Consider the following 16,731-nt stretch of genomic DNA (forward strand, 5'->3'; position numbering starts at 1 on the left):
GGAAGAGCATAACTAGAAGCCTTCGATATAAGAGAACCACCGAGAATTCCAATAAGGAATTCAGGAGAAACCTTTTTACCCAAAGAGCGGTGAGAATATGGAACTCGCTATCACAGGGAGTGGTTGAAGAGAATAGTATAGATGTATTTAAGGGGAATCTAGACAAGCGCATGAGGGAGAAAGGAATGGAGGGTTAGGATGATAGGTTTAGATGAGGAATGATGGGAGGGGGCTGGAGTGGAGCATGCGCATGGACTTGTTGGGCTGAATACCCTCTTTCTATGTCGTGTATCCAGTGTAACCCTTTCTCTCCCCCCCGCTTTCGTTCTCCACCATCTCTCTTCCCTCGACTTCAGCCTTTCTCTCTCAGTCTCGCTGCCATGTCTTTGTCTGTGCTATTCCTATCTCTCTCTCTCTCTCTCTCTCTGTTTCTCCTCGTTACTCTCTCCCACACTCTCACAGGCAGATTGCAATGTAACGACGAGAATGCTGATGAATCTTGTTTGTTGGCCGGTGCTGGGCACTCGTGCCTCAGACCCTGCCCACTGAATTTGTCTTGATTTGGGTTGTTTTTTCTTGCTCCTGTTCACAGGGTCAGCCTGGCCCCCCAGGTCCATCGGGACCTCCCGGACCCATGGGCGATCCCGGAGAGAGGGTGAGTCCCTTCAGTTGCCTCTGCGGAGAATCTGTTCAATGCTGCCACTCCCTGGAGTCTGGAGCCATGGTTTGAGGCTTCCCGTCCCACTGGGTTGGTCGGGCGGGGGGGGGGGGGGGGGGGGGTAGAGTTCAGGCCTGACGTCCATTCCACAGACCTGCCGGTTTGACTGCACATCGAAACCAGCCAGCACCCTGACCTGAACTCCGCCTGGGCAGACCTGACCAAACCTGGGGTGTTCTGAGCGTGTGAGAATCGGAGACATCGGCAGCATTATTCAGCCTTCTGTGTAGAACAGCTGTGAAGTGTTGTCTTCAATATATTTGATTTTCCTTGGGGCATCGCAGACATGACACTAGTTTCTAAAAGTACAGGGCCTTTAATGACAGAGCTTCATACAAAGTTTAAAATGTCTACATTCTGCTTCAGCTCTCAGCTGCTGGTGCTTCTGTGGTGGTCTGTTTACCTTGCTCTGAGTCAACACCCGGGTTTAACCAATCAAGCACAGTAATCATTAATTGGAAACAGAATTTCTGTGTGTGTGTGTGTGCGCGTGTTTGTGTGTTTCAGTGTGTGTGTGTCTCAGTGTGTAAGTGTGTGTGTGTGTGGAGTGACAGGGAGCCATGTGTGTGTGTGTTTCAGTGTGTGTGTTTTAGTGTGTGTGTTTTAGTGTGTGTGTATCTCAATGTGTGCGTGTTTCACTGTGTGTGTGTTTCAGTATATGTGTGTGTTTCAATGTATGTGTGTGTTTCAGCTTGTGAGAGTGTGTGTATGTGAAGTGTGTGTGTGTTTCAGTGCGTAAGCGTGTGTGTGTGTGGAGTGTCAGGGAGCAGTGTATGTGTGTGTGTTTCAGTGTGTGCATGTTTCAATGTGTAAGTGTGTGTGTGTATGTGTGTGTGTATGTGTGTGTATGTGTGTGCATGGAGTGACAGGGAGCAGTGTATGTCTGTGTTTCAATGTGTGTTTCTGTGTGTGTTTCGGTGTGTGAGTATGTGTGTGAAATGACAAGGAGCAATGTGTGTGTGTTTGTGTCTGTATATGTTTGTGTGTTTGTGTGAGTGCACCTTTGTGTGAGTCTGTGTTTCAGTGTGTGCATGTTTCAGTCTGAGTGTTTATCAATGTTTCTGTGTGTGTGTGCCTCAGTGTGTGAGTGTTTCAGTGTGTAAGTGAGTGCATGTGAAGTGACAGGGAGCAGTGTGTGTGTGTGTGTGTTTCAGTGTGTGAGTGTGTGATGTGTGTGTGTGGAGTGACAGGGAGAGGTATGTGTGTGTGCATGTTTCAGTGTGTGCATGTTTCAGTGTGTGAGTGTATGATAGTATGTGTGTTTCAGCATGTGTGTGTTTCAGTGTGTGATAGTGTGTGTGTTTTAGTGTATGCGTGTGGAGTGATGGGGAACTGCATGTGTGTGTTTCAGCGTGTGTGTGTCTCAGCGTGTGTGTGTCTCAGCATGTGTGTGTCTCAGCGTGTGTGTTTCTGCGTATGTTTCAGTGTGTGTTTCACTGTATGTTTCAATATGTGTGTGTGCGCTTCAGTGTGCATGTGTTTTATGTGCGTGTATTTCAGTATGTGTGTGTTAGTGTGTATGTGTGTGTGCTTCAGTGTTTGTTTCAGTGTGTGTATTTGTGTGAGTGTTTTTGTGTGTGAAGTGACGGGGAGCAATATGTGTGCATGTTTGTGTCTGCATGTGTGTGTATTTGTGTGAGTGTGTGTTTCAGTGTTTGTGTCTGTTTCAGTGTATGTGTGGAGTGACAGGGAGCATTGTGTATGTTTCAGTGTGTGTTTCAGTGTGTAAGTGTGTTTCAGTATGTGAGTGTGTGATAATGTGTGTGTGTTTCAGTGTGTGTGGAGTGATGGTGAGCAGTGTGTGTGAATCAGTATGTGTGTTTCAGTGTGTAAGTGTGTGTGTGGAGTGATGGGGAGCTGCACATTTGTGTGTGTGTGTGTGGAGTGACAGGGAGCAGTGCATGAGTGCATGTTTCAGTTTGTGTGTGTAGTCTCAGTTTGTAAGTGTGTGTGGAGTGATGGGGAGCAGTGTGTGTGTGTGTTTCAGTGTGTAAGTGTGTGTGTGGAGTGATGGGGAGCTGTGTGTGTGTGTTTCACAGTGTGTGTGTGATAGTGTGTGTGTGTATTTCAGTATGTAAGTGTGTTTGTGGAGTGATGGGGAGCTGTGCGTGTGTGTTTCACTGTGTGTGTGTGATGGTGTGTGTGTGTGTGTGTGTGGAGTGATGGGGAGCTGTGCATGTGAATGTTTGTGTGTGGAGTGACATGAGCAGTGTGAATCTGTGTGTTTAATTGTGTGTGAATGTGTATGCGTTTCAGTGTGTGCATGTGCATGTGTTTCAATGTGTGAGTGTGTGTTTCAGTGTGTGTTTGTGTGTGTCATAAAGCTATTAATATATATAATATTATTAGAAAATATTTTCTTTTAAAATAGAGGTTTAGTCTGTGGGTGTCTTAATTGGATTAAAGCCAGCTAGTCTGGGTGCTTTGATGTGTACTAGTTTTGAGGTGTAAACAGAGAGGTAGCGTGCATTTGCATTTTTTGAATAGTGCATTCAAGAAGTGGGATGAAAACTTCTACTTAGCTAGCAGAGACCGAGCAATATATTTATATTACTAATAAAAAAGATACTGTGAAAGGGGTTTTATTGTTAGAAGAGGTGGATTCAAAGAGGCTGGTGATATAATGAGAATTTACATTCAGTGAGCTGTGCTGGGTATAACTTCAGCAGTTTTGTGTGTGCAGAGCAGAGATAATGTGAGATCAAAAGGTAGCTGTAAGCCTCCAACTGTCTCCACAGGAACCAAAATGAAAGGAACCTCATTTTGAATTTGTAAGGTGAAAATGCTTTGCCTGGTGCCTGGTTAAGTCTATGGGTGCTGTTGTCTTAATGGAGATTAGTTTGGGAATTTGTTAAAAGTTATGATCGTAGTAATTTGTAGCCATGTATATATATTTAACTTGTGTACATTAATAAAATGTTTCATTTAGCATAATATAAAACCTCTCAAGAACTCAAGTGTGATGGATGAATTTAGAATTGCATCTCAAACATAACACTTAAAATTATAGGTTATGACAGTTATTTTAAATTTCCCTCTGGCATTTTAAAAAAATAACTCAGCTTTACCAACTGTTCAGGCATAACAGTATGTTTCAGTGTGTAAGTGCGTATGTGGAATGATAGGGAACTGTGTGTGTGTGTGTGTGTGTGTGTGTGTGTTTCAGTGTGTGTGTGTGTGAGTGGAGTGATTGGGAGCTGTGTGTGTGTGTTTCTGGCAGTGAATGTGTGTGCATGTGTCTCTGTGTGTGTGTTTTTCAGTATGTGAATGTGTGTGTGTGTTTCCGTGTGTGTGTGAATATGTGATAGTGTGGGTGTGCTTCAGTGTGTGTGTGTGTGTGTGTTTCAGTGTGTGTGTGTGTGAGTGGAGTGATTGGGAGCTGTGTGTGTGTGTTTCTGGAAGTGAATGTGTGTGCGTGTGTTTCTGCGTGTGTGTTCCTCTGTGTGTTTGTTTTTCAGTATGTGAATGTGTGTGTGTGTGATGGTGTGGGTGTGCTTCAGTGTCTGTGTGTATGTGTTTCAGTGTGTGTGTGTGTTTATCTGGAGCTTGGTCTATGTGAGTGACGGGGATCGCTGTGTTTAAAGAGTGACTGGGAATGTGCTGTGTGTGTGCATGGAATGATGACAGGCTGCGTTGTGGAAGGAGTTATAAAGACTTATTGAATTTTAGTTTCTCTGCCTGCTTCTTGCCAGGTTTCTCATCTCTTTCCTGAATTGGTCCCCAGGTACAGGATGGCGGAGTAAGGATCTGTCCTCCTCTGGTGGACATGTTCTGCATTACAACAACAGAGAGGGACAGTGGCTTCTGCAAATAACACTGAAGTTAGGGAATTCCATCTGGTATTTTTAGCTCACAACTAGTCTTGTTGTAACTTGTTGTCTCCCCTTGACGTTCAATGGTATTAGCATCTCTGAATCCCCCACAATCAACATCCTGGGGGGATTACCATTGACCAGAAACTGGACTGGACTAGCCATATAAATACTGCAGCTACAAGAGCAAGTCAGAGGCTAGGAATCTTGTGAAAGTAACTCACCTCCTGACTCCCCCAAATTCCGTCCACCCCATCTACAAGGCACAAGTCAGGAGTGTGATGGAATACTCCCCACTTGCCTGGATGAGTGCAGCTCCCACAACACTCAAGAAGCTTGACACCGTTCAAGACAAAGCAGCCCACTTGATTGACACCCCATCCACAAACATTCACTCCCTCCACCACCAACGCACAGTAGCAGCAGTGTGTACCACCTACAAGATGTACTGCAGGGTTTCACCAAGGCTCCTTTGATTTGTTGTCCACCTCATATTGCCCTTGAGAGGGTGGGGGGTGAGCCGCCTTCATGATAACTGGGTGGTTTGCTGGGCCATTGCAGAGGGCACTTAAGGTCAACCACATTGCTGTGGGTCTGGAGTCACATGTAGGCCAGACCGGGTAAGGACGGCAGATTTCCTTCCCTAAAGGGACATTGGTGAACCAGATGGGTTTTTAACAACCAGAAATCACCATTACTGAGATTAAATTTTTAATTCTAGATTTACTGATTAATTCGCTTAAATTCCCCTGATGTGGGAGTGGGAGTTGAACTCATGGGCAGGGTTGTTTTGGATGGTGGGCATCCCCTCCGAGGACCACCCCCGCCATCCATTTCACGATCTGTGGAGCACTAACTGGCAGGAGGCCGGGGCCTATGCCCCTCACTCGGGCTGACCTGTCGCGTCTCAGAGAGCTGTCAGTCAATCTGACTGGCCAGCAGCTCAGTCCTCCCAGCAGCGCTACTGGGAGCAGTGGCCGCTGAAGGGACTGCAGGCAATTGCCAGATTCTGAATGCCGGCTCCCCGTGACAAAGGTTAGTGTGGGGGGGAGGGGGGAGGTGGAGGGCTGGGGGGGATATGGGAGCCGGTCTTGAGCAGGGGACAGAACGAGAGACCTTTGGGGGAGGATAAAAAGGAATAGAGTGTGGGTCATGTTGCAGAGGCTGACGAGGAGGGGATAAGGGGATATCTGAGGGGGGTAGTGGGGGTTGGGGGGGCATGACCTTGGGGACAGCGGGGTTGGGGGGAATGGGGACTAGGTTGTTGGGGGGGGGGTGGGGGGTGTGGTGGCCCTGACCAGGAAAGGGAGCCTGTGATGGAGGTAATTTCTCTCCTGTTGTGGGTTTGCCTCATGATTCATTAGCCTTTTATACCAGAAGTGACCTCGCTGGAGGCAACATCCTTTTGTTCAAAAAACATTTATTTGCATGCCCTTTACTCGACATCTACATGGCTACCATGAGAGTTAATCCTTCACCTTTCCCACCCGAGGCCTGAACAGGCTACCTCCCCGGGTTTACTCCACCACTGCACACCCCACCACCCCCCCCACAACAACTGCCCACCACTGCCCCTCCCACTGCCCACCACCCCCACTGCCCACCCCCCTACTGCCATCCCCCACTGTGCACTCCCGCACTGCCACATCCCACTGCCACTGCCCACCCCTCCCCACTGCCCACCCCCCCACTGCCCACCCCCCCACTGCTCTCCCCCCACTGCCCACCCCAGTCCCTGGTCTCCTCCCAATGGCAAAAAACTAGCAGCCGGTCAGGAACCAACCCTTCAGTGGCCAATAATTGGCCAAAAGAGTCCACAATTGTGGCGGGGGCCAGCCGGCTGGTCTAGGCCTCGCCTGCCCCCCCAGACCCACCCCACCCCTCCATCCCAGTAAAATTTCCAGCATGTTGGTGGCGGACCGGAATGCCACCCATAAAATTTTACAGGCATCCCTGCCACCCACAGTGACAAACCCTCTGGGGTTGGGGGTTGGTGGGGGAGTGGGGGGGATGTGTGGAGGGGCAGGGAATTCCCCCACCTGTCTCTGCAGCATCAGTCAAGGCTTCGGAAATACAAATCCCCAAACATCACCACTAAATTACTGACCCCATTGGTTATTATAGAATTAGTTTCTATTATAGGATCGTGATATACAATAGATAGTAATGGTATGTGTTATATAAAGCATTTGTTTTATATGCAATATTTGATATTGCATTAAACTTTTATATACAATAATGTTACGTACATTATTAATTTTTAATACAGTATTTGATCTGTTATATGCAGTAAGGAAATATAATGTACAGTACATGCATTATACTTTTCTGGTGTGTGTTATGTACAGGGGCAGAGTGATTATACACAGTTATAGTGTGCGTTATGTACAGTTAGAGTGATTATGCATTTATAATGTGTACAGTATAGTGCGATTGTACACAGTTGTAGTGTGTATTATGTACAGTAAGAGTGATTGTACACCATAAATATAATGTACAGTACACACATTATACTGTTCTGGTGTGTGTTATGTGCAGGGAGAGAGTGATTAAACACCTTTATAGTGTGTGTTATGTGCAGTAAGAGAGTGATTATGCACAGTTACAGTGTGTGTTATGTTCAATGAGAGAGTTATAATTGTGTTATGTACAGTGGGAGTGTGATTATACACAGTTATTGTGTGCCTGAAATATGGGAGAATGAATATACACATGTACTCTGCATGTCTACAGGTGGTGTGTGCATATAAACAGGTATAATGAATATATGCAGTGAGAGAATGATTACACACAGTTATAGTGTGTGTTATGCACAATGGGAGAGTGATTATACACAGTTATTGTGTGTGTTATTTACAGAGTGATTAGGCATGGTTATAGTGTGTGTTATGTATAGAGAGTGATTATACACAGTTACATTGTGTATGTACAGTAAGAGAGTGATTGTACACAGTTGTAGTGTGTGTTATGTACAGTAAGAGAGTGGTTGTGCACAGTTATAGTGTGTTATATGCAGTAAGAGATTGATTGATTGTACACAGTTATAGTGTGTGTTATGTACAATGATAGCATGATTATAAACAGTAGAAGTGTGTGCTATGTACACTATGTACACCATTATAGTGTGCTATGTACAGCCTTCAGACCAATGTGCAGCAGGTAATGATGAAGTGTGACACCCTCTGCAGACTGTATTCCAGGGCTCCACCAGACTGGTTCAGGTGCTGGGACTTCATTTCCAGTATCCCGATGGTCTGCTCCACCAAGTTACGAGCTGCGCATGAGCCACATTATACCGTCGCTCTGCTGCAGTCTGAGGCTGCCATATGGGCGTCATCAGCCATGGCCTCTGCGGGTAACCCTTGTCCCCAAGGCGCCAACCCAGCGGCCTCTTTGGACCCTGGAAGACTCCAGGGATCTGTGACCGACTGAGGATGTAGGAGACATGGACATTCCCTGGAAACCGTGCCCGCACCTGCAAGATGCATTTCTGGTGGTCACACACCAGCTGTATATTCAGTGAGTGGAATCCCTTGCAGTTGATATTGTTGGCCCTGTGTTGCAATGGAGATCTGAACGCCACATGAGTACAGTCGATCGAACTCTGCACCTGTGGGAAACTCGAGATCCGGGCAAATCCAATCGCTCTAATATCCAGGCTGTCCTGGTTCTGGGAAAAATGCACAAAGTTGTGTGCCTTCGCAAAGATGGCATCCGTAACCTCATGGATACATTTGTGGGTGGCTTGTAATATCCCACAGATGTACCTGTGGAACCCTGAAAGGAGCCACTGGCATAGAAATTGAGTGCCATGGTCACTTTCACAGCCACTGGCAGTGGGTGCCCTCCATGTCCTCTTGGCACCAAATCCTGCAGCAGGTGGCAGATGTGACCAACCCTAGACATGCGCAGTCTTTGGTGACACTAGTTCTCAGTCATCTGCAGGAATGAAAGGCGGTGTCTGTAGACCCTGGGCCTAGCTAGGCGTCGACTCATGAGGGGGCTGCCCGTCCCTCTGCGCAGCCAGGCATCTCAGTTTCTCTCTTCTCAGTCGTCTTTGCTTCCTGTACGACACGAGGCATACAGCTAGTTCACCAGGTTCCATAATCCTGATATACTCCTGCTGGATGAAAGAGAGAGATGTGTGGGTTAGCTTGGGTGTTATGAGACAGCAGTTTGTTAATGTAGAGTTATTCAAAAATCCCAGAGGGAAACTTTAAATAACTGTCATAACCTATAATTTTAAGTGGTATGTCTGAGATGCAACTCTAAATTCAGGAATCAGACCACCAGTTCGAGAGAGGTTTTATATTAAACTAAATTAAACACTTTATTAATTTACACAAGTTAAATACATATACATGGCTACAAATTACTGCTATCAGAACTTTTAACAAATTCCTAATGTAATATCCATTAAAGCAACAGTAACCCATAGACTTAACCAGACATCAGGCAAAGCATTTTCACCTTACGAATTCAAAATGAGGTTCTTTTCACTTTGGTTCCTGTGGAGTCAGTTGGAGGCTTACAGCTACTTTGATCTCACATTGCCTCTGCTCTGCACGCACAAAAACTGCTGAAGGTATACCTAGCACAGCTCACTGAATGTAAATTCTCATTGTATCACCAGCCTTTTCTAACAATAAAACTCCTTTCATTGTACCAATTTTATTAGCAATATAAACATATTGCTTGGTCTCTGCTAGCTAGGTGCCAGATTTCACACCACTTCTTGAATACTCTTTTCAAAAATTATAAATGCACTCTACCTCTCTTACATCTCAAAACTAGTACACATCAAAGCACCCAGACTAGCTGGCTTTAATCCAATTAAGACACACCCACAGACCAAACCTCTATTTTAAAAGAAAAATATTTTCCAATAGTATTATATACATATACATTATATTATATACATTAATAGCTTCATAACAATGGATGTGCTAAGAACCTCTCTTGGTTAAGTCTGAAGGCCCCTTACCACATCCCAGATGGCCAGAGTTTAGTGCGCTGCATGGCAGCCCGAAACTCCACCCACATCCGCCCCACTCCACCTGACCAATGGGTGGCAGCTTCGCCCACTGGACTGCACACTGTGCTCTCAGCTCAGGCACAGGCATTCTCCTAATCCGCACTGCAAGGCTGCACTGTTAGCTTGAACCATGGGGGATACTAGCCCAAACCTTAATAAAGACATTGCAAGGGGCAATGGTCAGCTTTAGCAAAGGGACTGTACAATGTACACAGTCGTCCAATTGTTCTGCAGTCCACTAAAATGTTCATGACTTTGCAGCCTGTGCCCGAGGGGGTGAAAAGCTCTGGAGCACTTGACGACACTCTGATGCCTCTACGTTGCTTGATTGGGCAGAGAGACCAGAGGCCTTACTCCACGCATGTAAATGTGGCTGCGCCTAAAGTGTCTCAGCTGCAGAGGAACGGTCACTTTATACAAGGTTTCCCTAATGCGTGGCCACTTCCCTTGCCCACCCCACTTCCCACTCCACTCGCATGTGCTTGTACACTACCTTCAGCTGAAGAGCAGCCCTCGCCCCCACCCCCTGCACGCACCTGAACCTCAGGGGCAGCACTTGCCACCTCTGGCCCCACCCACCCCACCCAACGCACCTCAACTTTGAGATCCAACAGGCGACCCAGGCGAGCGCTCTGCAACGCGACTATGTACTCACCTCTGAGTTCCCCTCAAAGTGCAGGCCGCCAAGGGGCACGCCTTTTACATGCTGTTGTGAAGCACTCACGCCGATGTGGGCAGATGATCCAGCGGGTGGGAGGGGGGTGAGGGGGGAGGCAATTCCGGAGAGCTAAGCTTATAATAATATACAGATGTCTTACAATGAGGTTCCCGATGTCTGCTGGCGGGTCTCGTGTGTCCTGCCATTGGCAGGTGGAGCGGACGATCGGAAACTAGTTTCTCGACATCGTGAAACCAATTTTTGGCCTTCTCGCCATATTATTCACTCATGTCACCAAACACACCTGACATCAGATGGCATGGCCGATTCCACCCGGTGTATGTACAGTGAGAATGATTATACACTGTTATAGTGTGTGTAATGTACAGTGAGAGAGTGATTATACACTGTTATAGTGTGTGTAATGTACAGTAAGAGAGTGATTATACACAGTTATAGTGTGTGTAATGTACAGTGAGAGAGTGATTATACACAGTTATAGTGTGCGTTATGTACAGTGAGATAGTCATTATACACAGTTATAGTGTGCGTTATGTACAGTGAGATAGTGATTATACACAGTTATAGTGTGTGTAATGTACAGTGAGAGAGTGATTATACACAGTTATAGTGTGTATAATGTACAGTGAGAGAGCGATTATACACAGTTATAGTGTGCGTTATGTACAGTGAGCTAGTGATTATACACAGTTATAGTGTGTATAATGTACAGTGAGAGAATGATTATACACAGCTATGAGGTGTTTTATGTACATGGGGAGAGTGACCATACAGAGTGAGAGTGTGTGTTATGTACATGGGGAGAGTGATTTTACAGTTATAGTTCATGTTATGTACAGTGGGAGAGTAAATTTACATAGTTATAGTGTGCGTTACATACAGTGAGATAGTGATTATACACAGTTATAGTGTGCGTTATGTACAGTGAGATAGTGATTATACACAGTTATAGTGTGTGTTATGTACATGGAGAGAGTGATTTTATATAGTCATTGTGTATATGTACAGGGAGAGAGTGATTATACACAGTTATCATGTGCCTGTAAAGTGGGAGAAAGTGAATATATACAGATACACTGCATGCATGCAGTGTTTGTGTGCTTATACATAGTATACTGCATATGTACGATGGGAGAGCGATTATACATGGTTATAATGTATATGGACAGTGGGTGGGACAGTGATAATGCATATTTATAGTTTATACTGTTATGAACAATGTATAATTTTTAAATTCCAAATATATGTATGGTGTGTATAATATATATTTCTGATGTAATTTCATTTAGGTTGTTTATGAGTGTTAGTGCCTTGGCGTCTGGATAGACTTCTGACTGAAAGATCAGGTCTTTTAGCTTTGTTTGTATGTATATATATTTTTAATGAAGTTTTGCAACCTCTGAAGTTAAAGAGATGGGTTAAAAGGGGTTGTATGTTTAGTGACTCTGGAGAAAATAAAACCATACTTTGCCTAGTGGTCAAGTGACACTGATCCAGAAATAAGACAGGGAAAAAAGTAGAGGTCAGTGTACAGACAGTGAAGACAGGGATTTTAAGCTCTCTGAGAAGGAAACACTACAAGGCCATTGAGACGGTAGTTGAATAGTCAGTTATCGAACTCAGTAAAGTGATCAATTTAGCAGAGGTGCTACAGGAAGACTGAGTTTAGCGAACTCATTTTTTTGCTCTTCAGCTGAAGAAAAAGTGAGTTTGGAGTGATGTTTTTGGGTGTCTCAGGGAGAGGTAGGAGTTGGGGCAAGAAGCGTCAAGTGAATGCTCAGGAATTCACCGAAAGAAAACTGTTTGCAACTGTGTCAGTCTGTGTCAAGCTGGTGGCAGCCCTTCACTAGTCTATGTGTCTGTAGAGATATTGCTGGGCTAATGGAATGGTGTGAATTTGAAGCATCTTGTGCTTGTACTGAGATCTTTCCAACCTGTTTGTCTGGTGTAACACAGTTCATTTTTCTTGTTTAGTAAGTATTTTACTCTTTGTGTTAAAAGTTCATCAGCAGGCTCCTGTGAATTTGTTCAGTGACTTCCCTCCAATGTTTCTTTAAAAAAAAATGTCAGCATCCATCAAGCCAGGTTTCACTCTGGGATCTGACTTGCCCAATATTAACACCAGCTGGGATTATAGCAATGTGGGGACCTTGCGGGATCAAACACCCTTGAATTTAAGTGGGACCTGTGAATCTGTAAAGAAATGAGTACATGGAGGTACTGCGCATAGGAACAGGATTTTCTGTGAAGTGTATTACCCTGGTTGGAACTCACAAATGACCATTGCTGAGACTTTTCTGGGAGTAGAGAAAGTAACAGTGGATTATTTGAAAACCTTGACGACTGCTACACGCAAGAGGGTTAGCAAGTAAATTGAACATCGAAATACAAACAGGATGCCATAAGGATAAAAGCAAAAAACAGCGGATGCTAGAAATCCAAAACAAGCCATAAGGATGATATAATCAATTACCCAGCGTTTTGAATTAAGAGAAGAGAAACATGTAATTGGTCTATCACAGCTGGAGTTAGCCAGAACTCGGTTGCAAATGAAGCTACTTGAAATAGAAAAAGACAAAAAAAAATGAAGCAGCTTGAGATAGAGAGAGATCGAGAAAAGTGAAAGCTTGAATCTGAACTCCAGAGAGAGAGAAGTTAGCAAAGGAAGACAAATAAGTGAAAACGAAGAAGTTCGAATTAGAAAAGGAAATGGAAACGTGACAGTTTGAGCTCAAGTTTCAAAGAGAGAAAGAAATCATTCAGCGTGAGCTGACTAGACAAAAGCTTAGAATAAGGATAGAGATAGACAATAGTGGTTCAGAGGATGATTCTGATTCCACTGAGGATTTGATTTAACTAAAAGCTTTTGTTCAGTACCCACGAGGATGGAGGGCCTTGGTGAGACCCCACCTGGAGTATTGTGTGCAGTTTTGGGCCCCTTACCTAAGAAACAATATACTTGCCATAGAGGGAGCACAGTGAACGTTCACCAGACTGTTTCCTGGGATGACAGGATTGTCATATGAGGAGAGATTGGGCCGACTAGGCCTGTATTCACTGGAGTTTAGAAGAATGAGAGGGGGGTCTCATTGAAACATGTTAAATTCTGACAGGGATGGACAGACTAGATGCAGAGATGATGTTCCCTCTGGCTGTGGGGGGATCTAGAACAAGTAGTCACAGTCTCAGGATACGGGGTGGACATTTAGGACTGAGATGAGGAGAGACTTCTTCACTCAGAGGGTAGTGAACCAATGGGATTCTTTACCACAGAAGGCTGTGGAGAACAAGTCGATGAATATAATTAGGAAGGAAGTAGATAGATTCATTGACTCTAAAGGCATCAAGGGGTATGGGGAGAACTTGGGAGTATGATGTTGCGATAGAGAATCAGCCATGATCATTTTGAATGGCAGAGCAGGCTCAAAGGGCTGAATGACCTACTCCTGCTCCTATTTTCTATGTTCCTATGTTTCTATGTTTCTGGGGAAGATGTTTCACCTCATTTGAAAAGATAGTTTTGAAGTGGTCAAAGGGTGATGCTTGGACCTTAATATTACAAAGTGTCATGAAGGGTACAACAATGAATATGTAGACTAGTCTGTCAGAAGAATATATCTTGCAGACTATGATGTGGTTAAATGGGCAATACTCAATGCTTATGAGCTTGTCCCTGAAGCTTATCAATTAAAGTTTAGGACCATAGGAAAAAATCTAATCAGACATTATTGAATTTGTTAGAGAAAAGAAATGCTGTGAGATCAGTGGTTTTGATCACTGAAGCTTGAGAAAACTTTTGTGAATGTGAGGGAGCTAATGATTATGGAAGAATTCCGAAATAGCATTCTAGTAACCTTTAGACCTATTTCGATGAACGTGAAGTACTAAAGACCCGAGAAGCAGCGTGTTGGTTGATACCTCACATAGACATGTAGGGAAATTATCATATTGCAATCAAATGGAAATTGGAGGAATAGAAAACCTGATGACGGAAACATTCCTAGTTCTAGGGAACAGATAGAAGGATGCCAAAATAATAAGTGGGATAGGCTCGAATCTAAAAGTGATGATAAAAACGTAGTATACTTCCATTGCAATAAAAGTGGACACACTAAAGCTAATTTCTGGAGATTAATTGGGAAGCCGACTGCAGTAATAGGGATGCTTAAAAAAACTTTGAGAAAAAACTAACTTAGGAAAGGAGACAAGTGACAAAACTATAGCCATCGTGCAATTCAAAGTGAAGGATCAGGATCTACCAAAGAGGTAGAGATAATTTCCTTGGACTTGTCAAATAAATTCAGAAAAACAAATTATGGAAGGGTTTAAAGATCTTGATAATAGAGGAGAGATATCCCCTTATTCTTCTAATCAACGAGATAAACCAATAAAGACAATTGAGAGACAAATTGGAGCAAATTAGCCACTGATGCTGGAAGGTGATACAATTTGTCTTCCAGAGGGGTTAATGAAGGAAAAAATATTAATTGGAGGAATCCACACATGCTATAAGTCAGTTCTATCATATGGTGTTGGATTTAGTAGATTTAGTAGATGGATAGGTTACAGTTGGAGTAGTGCATAGAATACCTATGGCAGGAGTTGATATTATCTTGCAGAATGACCCGGCTGGCTCAAAAATATCCTCACCAAGGGTGTTGGAACAACCAGTGGAAGTGAAAGAAACTGAGGTTCTACAGGAGGAACATCAGGATTGTTTCCTAACTGTGTCGTAACCAGATCTCAAGCCCATAAAATTAGACAGGAAGAGGAAGAATCTATGAAAAAGGGAGATGAAGTAGAAATCCAGTTATCTGACACTATTTTCAAAACCTGAACCAAAAAAAGGAAGGTAAAGAGAATGAGAATCACAGAATCACACAGAGCAGTCTGTGCTGGCATGTGAGAAACACTTGCCCTACCTACCTAATCCCATTTAACAGCACTTGGCCCATAGCCTTGAATGTTATGACGTGCCAAGTGCTCATCCAAGTACTTTTTAAAGGATGTGAGGCAACCCGCCTCCACCACCCTCCCAGGCAGCGCATTCCAGACCGTCACCACCCTCTGGGTAAAAAAGATTTTCCTCACATCCCCCCTAAACCTCCTGCCCCTCACCTTGAACTTATGCCCCCTTGTGACTGCCCCTTCAACTAAGGGGAACAACTGCTCCTATCCACCCTGTCCATGCCCCTCATAATCTTGTACACCTCGATCAGGTCGCCCCTCAGTCTTCTCTGCTCCAACGAAAACAACCCAAGTCTATTCAACCTCTCTTCATAATTTAAATGTTTCATCCCAGGCAACATCCTGGTGAATCTCCTCTGCACCCCCTCCAGTGCAATCACATCCTTCCTATAACGTGGTGACCAGAACTGCACACAATACTCCAGCTGTGGCCTCACCAAGGTTCTGTACAACTCCAACATGACCTCCCTACTTTTGTAATCTATGCCTCGATTGATAAAGGCAAGTGTCCCATATGCCTTTTTCACCACCCCACTAACATGCTCCTCCGCCTTCAGAGATCTATGGACACACACACACACACCAAGGTCCCTTTGTTCTTCAGAACTTCCTAGTGTCATGCCGTTCATTGAATACTTCCTTGTCAAATTACTCCTTCCAAAGTGTATCACCTCACACTTTTCAGGGTTAAATTCCATCTGCCACTTATCTGCCCATTTGACCATCCCATCTATATCTTCCTGTAGCCCAAGACACTCAACTTCACTATTAATCACCCGGCCAATCTTTGTGTCATCCGCAAGCTTACTAATCTATCCCCCATGTCATCATCTATGTCGCTTATATAAATGACAAATAATAGGAAACTGAGCACAGATCCCTGAGGCTGACATGTTTAGCCCATCTTCTTCAGTAGAAATGCAATAGGCTGATCCTGAGTTGAGAGAACTGCATCAAACAACCCACTCAGAGACTGAATCAGAACCAATGCTTCAGTGTTGCTATTTAAAAGACAAAGTGCTAATGATGAAATGGAGACCGCCTCAAATACCAGCAGATGAGGAATGGGCAGTAGTTCATCAGGTGATAGTTCTATCGGAGTACTATGACAAAGCTTTATGAGTGGTTCATGAAATTCCAATGGCAGGTCAGTTAGGTATTAAGAAAATGCAGGCTGAAATAGTGAAACATTTTTATTGGTCAGGATTGCATAAAGACATAATTAAATTCTGCCAGATATGTCAAACATGTCAGGTAGTGGGGAAACTCCAATCGACAACTAAACCTGCACCTTTAATTCTGACACCAGCTTTTGAAGAACAGTTTAGCAGGGTATTGATAGACTGCATAGGACCCCTAGCTAAAACCAAAACCAGAAGTAAGAATCAATATATTTTAACAATTATGTATGTATGGGCCAAATTTCCTTTCGGGAAGATTACGGCAAAAGTGATAGTGTAAAAGTTAGTTCAATTTGTTTTACAAGATATGGGTTACCTAAGGAAATACAATCAGCTCA

General features: G+C 44.2%; 1 protein-coding gene across 3 annotated transcripts in view; it reads left to right on the plus strand.

The window, feature by feature from the left end:
• The window catches only part of LOC121291462 (collagen alpha-1(V) chain-like), a 339,607-nt gene that overhangs the window by 185,325 nt on the left and 137,551 nt on the right, over positions 1 to 16,731 (plus strand). For all 3 annotated transcript variants that reach the window (XM_041212673.1, XM_041212674.1, XM_041212675.1), the window contains one exon: positions 593 to 655. In XM_041212673.1, coding sequence (XP_041068607.1) covers positions 593 to 655 — 63 coding nt within the window. The remainder of the gene's footprint in view (positions 1 to 592; positions 656 to 16,731) is intronic.

This window comes from Carcharodon carcharias, chromosome 19, assembly GCF_017639515.1.
Source record: "Carcharodon carcharias isolate sCarCar2 chromosome 19, sCarCar2.pri, whole genome shotgun sequence".
Taxonomy (NCBI): domain Eukaryota; kingdom Metazoa; phylum Chordata; class Chondrichthyes; order Lamniformes; family Lamnidae; genus Carcharodon; species Carcharodon carcharias.